Source organism: Genypterus blacodes, unplaced genomic scaffold (genome assembly GCF_046128005.1).
Source record: "Genypterus blacodes isolate CSIRO-AG114 ecotype Tasmania unplaced genomic scaffold, CSIRO-AGI_Gbla_v1 ptg000133l_1, whole genome shotgun sequence".
In the NCBI taxonomy this organism is placed as follows: Eukaryota; Metazoa; Chordata; class Actinopteri; order Ophidiiformes; family Ophidiidae; genus Genypterus; species Genypterus blacodes.
This window is the reverse complement of record NW_027466935.1, coordinates 1,916,380-1,927,931: the sequence shown is the minus strand read 5'-3', so window position 1 is coordinate 1,927,931 and position 11,552 is coordinate 1,916,380. Positions and strand designations below refer to the sequence as shown.

General features: G+C 45.6%; 1 protein-coding gene across 2 annotated transcripts; it reads right to left on the bottom strand.

The window, feature by feature from the left end:
* Positions 1-213: 213 nt before the first annotated feature.
* On the bottom strand, positions 214-8,845 carry tbx3a (T-box transcription factor 3a). Of its 2 annotated transcripts, none has more exons than XM_076164383.1 (7): positions 7,619-8,845; positions 6,148-6,430; positions 5,396-5,542; positions 4,405-4,481; positions 3,911-4,068; positions 2,814-3,439; positions 214-2,080 (listed from the first exon to the last, which is right to left on the bottom strand). In XM_076164383.1, exons 1-7 carry the CDS (start codon positions 8,008-8,010, stop codon positions 1,658-1,660), a joined length of 2,106 nt encoding a protein of 701 aa, XP_076020498.1. In that variant the 5' UTR covers positions 8,011-8,845; the 3' UTR covers positions 214-1,657. The 2 variants fall into 2 exon arrangements, with proteins under 2 accessions (XP_076020498.1, XP_076020499.1); XM_076164384.1 differs by having other exon boundaries at positions 6,163-6,430.
* Between the last annotated feature and the right edge of the window lie 2,707 nt (positions 8,846-11,552).

Genomic DNA, 11,552 nt, shown 5'->3' with positions numbered 1-11,552 from the left:
TTTGGTTCGCTCCGGTGGTCTTAATGGGACAGTTTGAACTCAGTCCAAACAGGGTTACTGGTCCCCCATCACCCCCGCAGAGCAAACGTCTGAGCAGATATCAGGTGTGTGTGTGCGTGTGCGCGCGGAGCTTTGAAGGCGCTGTAACATTGGAAGTGATTTGATTCCGCTTGAACGGGCCTCGACAGTGGCACATACGGAGCTTTGATGGCATTTCAACATTTTTATTGAAACTTTCAAGAACACGATGTCGATGTTGTAAACTAGACGTAAATCCAATAACAACATAACCCTTAAGAAACACAAAAAAAAAGAAACCTTCATATTTTTCGATTAAGATGCGGCACTTTTACGACCAGGTTCGCCATGTAAATTCAATAACAGGAGAGAGAGAGAAAAAGAAAATAGAGTCCACTTTTTTTGTCACACTTCAACGACACTTCTTTTGAGAATATTGTTGTTTTTTTTCAAGCCATTGGTGCAGTGTGTTGTCGCCCCCCTCCCCCCCAGTCATTCGTTTTAAACAGTAGCACTTCACACACGAGGACAACAAGTGAAAATACAATGGCACATGATTGTGAATAACTATAGCTCAGTGGATATTTTAGGGTAGAATAAAGGTCATATTTTAAGAGGGGGGTATAAATGCAGATGGCAAAAAAATGATAATAGCCCACAAACTATCTTTACACAGGTATATCGACAATAAATTAAGAACAGATCCCTAGAAACAAACTACTCCGTTGTATTTACACGCAATAACAATATGAAATAATTACATAAATATTTTATATATCCCTATTTACACCTGTAATCAATACTAACTTTCTTTTGTATTATTTAGTTTAGATTTCTGATTCCCTTTGCCTGCGTGTTAGCGGCAGATCTGGAGCACCAGAGGTCTCGGTATAGGCCTTTTATATGGCCTTTACATAATAGAAATGTATGAAAAATAGTTTGAAAATAGCCAATCATATTGAATAATAAAAAATAAGCAAGGGGGGAGAGTTAATAATATTCATCGCGGGTCATTTTTCATACGTTTCGTTTCAGTTTTTAAGTGTTGAAATAACATTCGTTGGGGATTTGGGGACATGCAGTATTGGACCAATCAAAGGGCTTAATGACAGTCAGAGAGGCGAGGCTGTTCGATCAATTAAGAGTGTATAACAAAATACAGCAGTCTTTAAAGGTAGGCTAAATGTAGTGAAGTCAAAGAAGTCAAATCGATTCAGAGTGCATATTAACAAAACAAATTGTGTTGCCTGAGCAACTCCACATGTATCATAAAGTTAGGAGACAGGAAACAGCAGCAACTTCTCCTATAAGTCACATCCATGCCAAGTTTTCAGTTTCAATACTTGTACGGTATTCAAATGACAGGATAAAATTGTTTAATTTAACAAAAGAAAAAGAAAAATATACATATCAGGTGTGTATTAACCAAAGTGCATTTCAAAAACTAAAACGTCCAACAGTTCATGTTTCTTTAGTTGTTGTTGTGTGTTTGTGTATGTGTGTGTTATGTGTGTGTGTGTGTTTTCGTTTTAAAAGCTGCATTTATCTACGGTAGTGTCGTCCTATTGTTATCGTCTTCATCGCCGCCAACACTTTTCACAACCAAAGAGGAGAAACAGGTGGCGTGTAAAAACAAATCCTAAGGGGAGCCGCTCCGGGGCCGCTCCGGGTTCGAGTCCAGTCCGCTCACCAGGCGCTGGATGCTCTGCAGCTCGTTAGCGGCGTCCTTCTCCGTGCAAGTCTTTGGGGACACGGCGGACGAGTGGCTGGTCACCTCCGATGTGGAGTCCAGCGTGACGGCAGACGCTGGGCTGGCCGAGACCAGGCCGTCCCCCTTCAGCTGCTCGCCGCCGGCCATCGGGTTCATGGCGGTGGTGAGCAGGGTGCTGTCCGGTATGGTCATGGGGAGGGAGTAGGGGCTGTACCTGAGTCGGGGCCGCACCGCGTTGAGGAAGGGGTGCCGGTGCACCGAGGAGGCGGCGGCGGACGAGGCTGCCGCGGCCGCTGCCATGTACGTGTACGGATACGGAAACAAACTGCCGAACGGTGACATGGCGAGGCCCTGCGGAGACACGGAGAGTGAGCATGGGGCCTGTGCGTCAACCACACAGCTCTAAAACGAACCCCCACAATACTAAACAATATACAACAAGATGGAACACAATACAATCAAAGTAAATCAAGCTTTGTATTCTGATTTTATCGGCGAACTTGACAATATGAGAAGCGAGGAGCGATCCATAATTTAGGTCCAATTTCTAATCGAATCCGATTTGATAAGAGTAGTTAAAAAAATAAGTTGTCACCTCTAGAGCAATAGTAAATAACTAACTGTTCAAAGATGTGCAAATAAAAATTCCTGGTGTGTGATGCTGCACTGCAACACATGTTCAGAGGGGAACAAAACGTGTTGTCTAGTAAACCCAATGTTGTTTTCCTCTCTGGGCCACTAAAGCTAAAGGTCTACAACATCATAAGACATGTCACAGCTAAACGTGTGTTGCTCTAAGCAGATAGCTAGTTGACATCCACAACGACACTGTTCACTGAGATTTAATAAAACGTGATTTTTAAATATTCAAAGTGAAATGCAGACCGAATGGTGGCCTGTAAATGGCAGTGCAGCAAACAGGCACACGCAGATACATACACACCTCCACTGTGTGTTTATGTCATGTTACGCACGTGAGGATGGAAGCTCCAACGCTACTTTAAATCTGTCACACAGGCCCAAACAAAACATGGACTTAAAAGCTATAAGAAGCCCCCCCCCCTCAAATAAGAACCGGTCGTACCTGTGATGCCAGGACGTGTTGCTGCAGATGGAAGGGCAGACCCGGCGCTCCCGTTGGCGATGCCATGCTGGCCGTGTCCATGGTGCTCACCCCTCCAGAGGACACGGCGGCCAATAAAGGCCCCATGCCCGCGGCCATGTTTGAGAACGCGCCCCCCATGTTGAACTGGCTGGGGTGCAAGAGGAACGGGTGCGCGCCCCCCAAGTGGTTGAAAAACTGCTGTCCTGTCAGCCCCCCGGGAAATCCGAAATTATGCATATGGCCGTGGCCCAAGTGCGCCGCGTCAGTCTGCACCGTCAAAGGCATGAAACTGTCCTTCGACCGACACTCCTCCGCTTTGGGCTGCTCCAGGTTCGGGCTCTTCAGGTCGTCTCCAGAGCGGGTGGTGCTGGAGATGACGGTGATGGGGCTCTGCCGTGAGTCCGCCTGGCTTTTCTCAGTCCTGGCGCCGCTGTCGCGGGCCCTGCTGCCGGAGTCACTGCTCCCGAAGGAGTGCCCCTTAGCCGGGCTCGCCTCGTGATCCTTCCCGTCCTCCGTGGTGGTGGAGATCTTGCTGGAGTCCGGGCCATCTTTGATGTGTCCGTCTTTGCTCTCGTCGTCGCTGTCCTCGTCGCTGTCGCAGAAATCTGTCAATGGAGGAGGAAGAGGGGAGGAGATCATATCAGTTGTCACGCTGCTGAATCATCAAAATCCTCATCAGAATCATAGCCAAATTTAGGCTGAATGGAGAAACAGCTGCATGACTCAAACCTGTCAATACGGTTTGATCAATAGCTCAGATGCCCCAATTATCAACATAGTTTCATAATCATGTTCCAGCACGGATGCCACGTCAGATCAGGATTGAACTGTTTTCACTTTAATGAGATTTAATTGTAAATCTCAGTAAGAGTCCATGATCTGAATGTGAGGGATCAGCAAAGCCTGAAGTGCCTCTGAGCCTTAAACACATCCAAGCCTCCTGCTACACACACTGCAAAAACCCAGTTAAACAACAACACCCCGTGGCATAATGGAGCTTTTACGACTTTACACACTGATGCAGATTGTGTAGTCTTGACTGCGGCGTGTATATGTGTGAGAGCCCCGTGTAGTACCTTTCAGGTGCGGGGGCCCCACGGTCGACACGGCGGGAGATGAGGCCTGCCCGAAGCACTTAAAGGGTGCCTGCTCCCCGGAGGAGTCGTCCGAAGCGCCGTTCTCCTTCTTCTGCTGCTCCTCGTAGGAGCGCATGGACTGCAGAGCCAGCTGCTTCCTGCGCACAAGCATGGGGTTAGCATGAGTGTAAACAGCCCCCAGCGAGCCCCCAGTGAGTCCGGAGTCCGTTAAAAAGGAGGATCTGCCACATGATGGACGTTCGCGACTTTCTCTTATATCTATATATGTCTTTACACAAATACATATCCTTTTACTCCAATGTTATTACAACCACACACAGTTAAACTAACAACCAGCAGGCAAACAGACACACACGATCTGTATTTGCGTGAGCTCTTGCATTCCTTTAGCACGCACAAAACTCCACCATCTTGTTTTTATTTATGATTTATCTCTTCTTTCCCCCCTCCCTACATTTCTGCGGTCGTCTCACCTCTTTTCTCGCCTCCCGTTGCCGGTGTCACGGAAACCTTTGGCGAATGGGTTGTGATCGATCTTCAGCTGGGTTATCTGGAAAATGAATTCAAACCAAAACGATGTCACTATGTGAGCAACTCCATTTAAAATGTTTATTTATGTTATATTTAATAGCAGGTGAAAGCTTTTAAAGCTCGTGCAGTAAAGTTTTTAAAGGCATTGTAGGTTTTCCGGGGGAGAAGGGGGAAGGGGGAGGGGGGAGGGGCGGGAGCTGCGCGCTTCTCATGCGGGCCAGATTTTCCATCAGTGTGGAATATTGCTTTTTTTGTAAACTTATTCAAACCATAACTTCCACTCCACTTCCTCCCTCGGTCTTCCCCCCTTCCTCCCTCCCCTCTCTCCCCCTCCTCCCTCTCTGGCAGCAGTGACAGCCTTTGCACAGCTTTTGCTCCATTTTCTGTTGTGTTTTTGGCGCTTGACACCGGTGGTCAGTGGCCACACTTAAAGCATCATTTCCCCGAGAAATCAAAGAGCGGAAGAGACGATTTTCATTAGAGAGCAGCACGTCACGAAGAATAAAATGATACACACACAAACACACACACACACACACACACACACACACACACACACACACACACACACACACACACACACACACACACACACACACACTGATTCCTTTCCCTCATTCCACTGCGTTTCTCTTCTTCTCTCTTCTGCCCCCTTTTCTGCACACACCACGTACAACCAAATCCCTTCCATGTGATTAAATAAAAGTAAGATAACCTCTCTAACAGACCTTTTCCACAGTAGCATTAGTATTCTCCTATTTCCACTTTTGCAGGACTACCACACACACCCATACACACGCACACACTCACTCCTCTCCTAACAGGTTCGAGCAAACATGACGTCTTTCATATTTTATGACAACAAAATGGTGCTCAGCGTGAAGGAGACGGGCTCTGACACGGAACAACACGCGTCTCCCTCCCGGTTCTTACCTTGTCGTTCTGGTACGCGGTCACGGCGATGAAGTCCGTCTCTGGGAACACGTAGGTCCTGAAGGTGCTGTAGGGGAGCTTGAGAATGTCGTTGGCTCGCACAATGTGAAACCGGGGCTGATACTTGTGCATGGAGTTAAGAATGGTCTGGAGAAATAAACAGTCAGAGACAATAACGACGGGTTAACTCACATGCAGCGGTGCGTTCATGGTCAGCATTACGTTTGGTTTGCTGTGGTTGTTATGCAGACAGCACCGTGTCCCAGGAGAGGCGTTCAAGTACATTACGATTTAAAAATTGTAAACTTAAAAAAAAAAAAAAATCATAAATCACCCCTTTATAATTCGTTATATCTTAATTTGGATTTATAGCATCATTAATATGGATATTGTAATATATAAACATAGCTAAAAGTCCTAGTTATAAATTAGAAATAAGGTTTGGATATTTGGGGTTGAGTTCAATTTCATATTAGCTCTATGGAATATACACGGATCATGTGATCGATGCAGATATGTGATCGTTATAGTATTTGTATTTAAAAAATAATAATCACAAGTGCAACAATGCATTACATTTTACATCTTTAGTTTTTTAACGTTGGTCACGTCGTTCTATATACACCTCTCATGGGACTCGCTGGCTGCACAGAATGAATCAAGATTACATGTTAAAATGTCAAAGCTTTGACGCTGTTAAGAGCTTAAAATGTTGATATTGAGTGTGTGGAGAAATAAGAAAATAGACATACATTAGTTGAACTTACAAATCCATGCTTGTCGGATATGTTGTTCGTCAGCTTGAGCTTGTGGAAATTGACCACTTTGGACATCCACTGCTCCCCGGTAGCCGGACTGTCCGGGTGTATGTACATCCTCTTTGGCATCTCGGGGTCGGCCTTGCCCGCCACCATCCAGCGGGAGTTGTGAAATTTGTACCGGCAGTCGTCGGCTGCAACAATGTCCATCAAGAGTATATATTTGGCCTTTTTGTCCAAGCCAGTGCACCTCACTTTGAACGGGGGGAACATCCGCCTGGGACACAGAGCAGAGAGCCTATATGAGCACTAACGTATAGATCAATAAAAAGGGTAATAAAAGTCGAATATGCTTTTATGTATCTTCCCTCCTTTTAAAATCTCATATAGCAATATTTCGGATATACTCTGTACTGTAATGTGTCTCTTATAATCATCATATATCTGTTGCATATAGTGTGTGTGTGTGTGTGTGTGTGTGTGTGAGGGGAAATATGGATAAAGTACTCTGTAAATAAGAAATTAAATCCTAAAGAGTCAGTGTACACACGCTGATTACACCGTGATATGATTTCTGGTGTTTTCATAGATTCACTCACACACACACACACACACACACACACTCTCGCAGACAGGCAGCAGCCATCTTTGCACGCTGTCACTGTGATGACGAAAATAATTTTGTCAGCGTTGCACGCTAACAGTGCCACAAGGTGATCATTCAAAACAACCTTAAGACGACAAACACACACACCTTTACATTTCACAACACGGGTATTCTATACACACGAGCAGGTTTATCATGTAAATAGTTACACAACTATGCTGCGTGCACGGGAGCTAATCTGAGGATTGATATGCTGCTATTAATACAGCACACAGGCCCCAGCACACACACACACACACACACACACACACACACACACACACACACACACACACACACACATGCTGACTACTATATTTCCCTGTAATTTTACTACATCGTGAATTATGTTGAGAATGTCTCTTTCTCATTATTAACAGCTACAGACATTTGTCTTTACACGAACACGCAGGGAGAAGCCGCCGGCTGTCAGATTAGCCAGAATCTCAGCAGATTCATTTTGAGCGAATTGAGAAACTGTAAAATGTATTTTTGGGTCTTGTTTTTAAATTTAAGAATAGGACCCAGCGTCGTGTAATATAGGTTATATTAATTAGGTTTGTGTGATAATATTGCTGTGCTGCGTTTAAGAGTAACGAGTGTGTAAACAGGCCGGATCCTCCACTAGAGCTTTGGTTCAAATTAACAAGTTACCCAGATGAATAGCACTATAATATAAACCACCACCGGTCAATATGCTGATTTCAGAAGAATATTAGTTTTGTATAATTGTAAATGTATCCATGGTGAGATAGCTACACACACTCATACACACACACAGACCGCTTTTAGAGATGCACATGAAAGTTTTAGCTTCACCTTCCGGATTTTGTGATCACCATCTCGGTGCCCCTCTTGTGGAAAAGTTCCCAGAGCTCCTTGGCTTCCAGGTGAACTTTAGGGTCGTCCTCCACCTCTTCCTCGGGCTCCAGAGTCTTCATAGGCCTGAGGTGCGCGGCCGCAGCCTGGTGCCCCAGCGAGGAGAAGTGGAGGCCGGTCTCCGCGGCTCCCATCAGCTGGTCCATGATCGGCTTTCCCAGGGCGCCCGGCAGCGAGAGGGAGCCGCCGGGAGGCAGAGCCAGGGCCGGGAAGAAGGGCGGCTGGTGACCCAGCATTGCACTCATGGCAAATTCCGGCCCCCGGTGAGGTATAAACGGATGATATGCCATACTCGATCCCTGTATGACTGGGTCTCTCATCAGGAAGTTCATCCAAGTGCGGACACCAAACGGAGGCTACTGGTCCCGATTTGTAACAATGTCACCACAGCGAGCGAAGCCTTCGTGTCGGGGGAAATCAAAATTCAACCAAACGTCAAAAACAAAAAATATTCAAAAACAAAAAACAGGAAAAACAAACTGGAGTTGGAGATCTCGCGAAATTCCACCTCTCAACTCTGCAGGAATAAGCATCCACTTATTTCCCACAAGTTGGCGTGAAATCTCTACAGTAGCTTGTTGAGTTTAGAGCGAAAGTCTGCGGGAGCAACGTAGAGACGCTCCCCATTAACGTGCAGCAGTGTGGCGAGGGGGGGATCTGGGTCTTCACACCGGGACGCCTCTCCGTGCCTCGCTGGCTTTCGCGGACATTAGCCGGGAATTAAACCGCCGCGGGAGAGCCCCTTAATTGACCACGGCGCATACTCTCTCTCTGCCCCGCTCTGTGCCGCCGCTGCCGCTTTACAATATCGGCATTCCCGTTAAAACGCGGCCCCTCTTATTGGCTTCGGTCCTGCTGCAAAGCGAATGCGGGGCGACGTGTTGAAATGTTTCGATAGCGCCGAATAATAATCCCCGCTGCCTCCCTTCGCTCCGCTCCGGACATGCACCCTCCTCACACGCACACACACACTTGAGTTCTCCTCTCCCCTCCGCGCACACACACATTTCACTCGGGGAAGACGTGTGCAGAGGAAAGGAGTCCGCGCTGACGGCCAAAGAGAGAGAGAGAGAGAGAGAGAGAGAGTGATAGATAGAGGGAGGGAGGGATAGAGAGAGAGAGAGAGAGGTGTATAAGGTCCCAGCTCCGTGATTTTCCTAGCGCCTCTGTGGCCCGTCGGGCTTCATACTGTATGGATGTGTCGGATGTTACGAGAGGCAGCGCTCCGTTTGATTGGCTCTTTGACGCGTCCGGACCAATTGTGTGGCCGCGTAGGCGTGGTTATGACAGGTCGGGTGGAGGGGACAGACTTCAAGACTTATAAAAAGGTGTTTGGAATCTCGAAAAAGGGGGCTTCGCCGTGAAAACGCCACCCTTTTGCCTCGGCCAGTGTGTGTGTGTGTATGTGTGTGTGAATATGTCAACATCGTTACACAAGCGTGCGCTATCGGTTCGGTGTGTGGGACGGGAGGGAGGGAGGGAGAGAGAGAGAGAGCGGGAGACGGGGAGGGAGGGAGGGAGGGAGGGAGGGGAGAGAGCCGACAGACCGAGCCCGGGCGCAGGCTCGCTTCGTCGGCGAGACGTTACGCTCTCTGCCCGGCTGCTTACGTCCCCGCAGCGGCTCCCTCACACAGCGCAGCCGCGTCCTCGCAACGCTGTGAATGTTGCCCGAGTGTAATTTGATTTGGATTTTTTTTTCTATTATGAATTATCACTCATCTAATTAATTTGTCACGCAACTTCATTCCTTTCCGGTTCGCTGATTTCTTCTTCTTTTTCTTTTTTTTACTTTACCGATTTAGCAGCGCAGTAACCGACATTTCCTCCAATATCCTGCTTTGAAATTATAGCCTGAAAATAAGAGGCGCTCGATGATAACTTCATGTACTGATAATAATAGCACACTATAATAACCTGGCTCCTTATTGATATTATTTTTCAGCATTTTTTTATGGTGATTTCTTTTTCTCTTTGCCATTTGGGATATTTAGGATTTTAATAATTCACACTTTTCCTTCGCATTGTACATTTGGGATTAAGATCCGCGTTAGTCTGAGTGCAGAGTCTCCTGTTCGCCTGTTTTGCTTGTTATGAATTGATGAAGTAAATTGTGACATAGCGACGTCATTTCTGTGCACGCAAACAAGTAAGACATTCACGTGAAAACTTTATTTGTTGTTATTTCTGAGTTGTATTAAAACTTCTGTAGATATTTTTGCATCATGGTGATCAATTATAGCTCTACATTTCCTATATGTCACTATTTTAAATTTTACTCCAATCCTACTGCCAGTTGATCAAGCGATATACCAAACGATTGATTCATTTTATGTATCATTGAAGCCCGTATATATTTATACATATATAAAAGTGTATATATACTATGAATATATACTATAAATATATATATGTGCTCGTGTTGCTATAAGACATAATTTCTATAATAAAGAGCAGTGTATGAATAAAGTTTAAAAGTCTTATAATCCGCTTAAAACACCAATTCAAACATGCATGAAGTCACTATTGGTGCAATATTGCTTGACTGCAACGTGTCTGAAGAGATGTGCAGTCTAGACAATGCTGCACTAGTGCTCTCAAAAATGCAATTTACCCACTAATTCACAAGTAAACTATAGAGCTGTGGTCGGTCAGCCACCTTGTACAAACATTGACCATCAATTCTCAGTCAATTGTCTGTCTCTGTACACATGCATGTATGGGACCAGAGCAGTTGAAGTCCTTTAGAGAGGCCGAAGCCAATGCACATTCAAGAGGAAAACATGCTGCCCTTTCTCCACTGTGCACCATGGCTACATTTTAATGCATGTACTAGTTCACTGAAAATTCATATATATTCAATATTTACAGTATAAGAATTGTAACACATTTAGTACACATTGTAAGGTTGTTCTGAATTTATTTAGTTATAGAATAGAATGTAGCATCAGGTATTTTGGGAGCACAAGTTGAATCGGTGTCATCGTCTTTATTTGGATCCATCTGAAGCATTAACCTCAACTTAATATCAGTTCAGCTGCATGCAGTGTAAAAACCCATAGGGGTATGTTTGACTCATTGTGTTCATTCAGCTCCCTATTGTCTGAAGTTGGTGTGTTGCTGATATAATGTATGCTACATATTCATACAGTTGCTTGTTTTATTAATGCGTTAATGCAATGAAACTGCCTGTGTTGGAGCCATATGTACCATATAAGTGCACACTTTAGTGCATGTGTGTGCATATGTGTAAGGTGGAGTGCTCTGCATGCATATACTGCCCATCTCTCGGGGGAGATACACAGTGATACTTGGCTTATGTGTTGCATATTATTGATTTGCTAGAGAAAACAAATGCGATGGCGGTTGATAAGCCACAGCAGTATTTGACAAAATGAAACTCCAACAGAGATCAGTAGCTGAAGCCGGTAACTGAATCTCTGCGCGGCGTAAGCTCCAAAGTTAACATTCTGCTTTTCTGCCAGTCTGTGCGGGGTCCTTGCAGCCTTCACTTAGTGTGAATGAGGTCAGGTCTGTGTCAATTACAGGGGCTTATTCTTCTTTAAACACTCACCCCCATTAGCAGCACATTTCAATTTGGAGGAAGGTGTCATCAAATAGGACACAGTGTTGACACGGCAGCAGCCTTTCCGTCTCTTGGGCTGAGCCGCCTTCATTAGCTAAGCAAGTCTGAGAATGGTCAATACGCTATATAAACTTTTACAGGGTTAGGGCTCTCAGGGAATCCAAGGAGCTATAAAAAGGTCACGCTGACGCTACTTGATTGATGAAGCCAACTTTGCCGGTGCTTCCCTTTTTATGCGTCCACCCCGGCCCTGCATATCAAAATCCAAAAGGCCAGCGTGTTTGAGCAGAC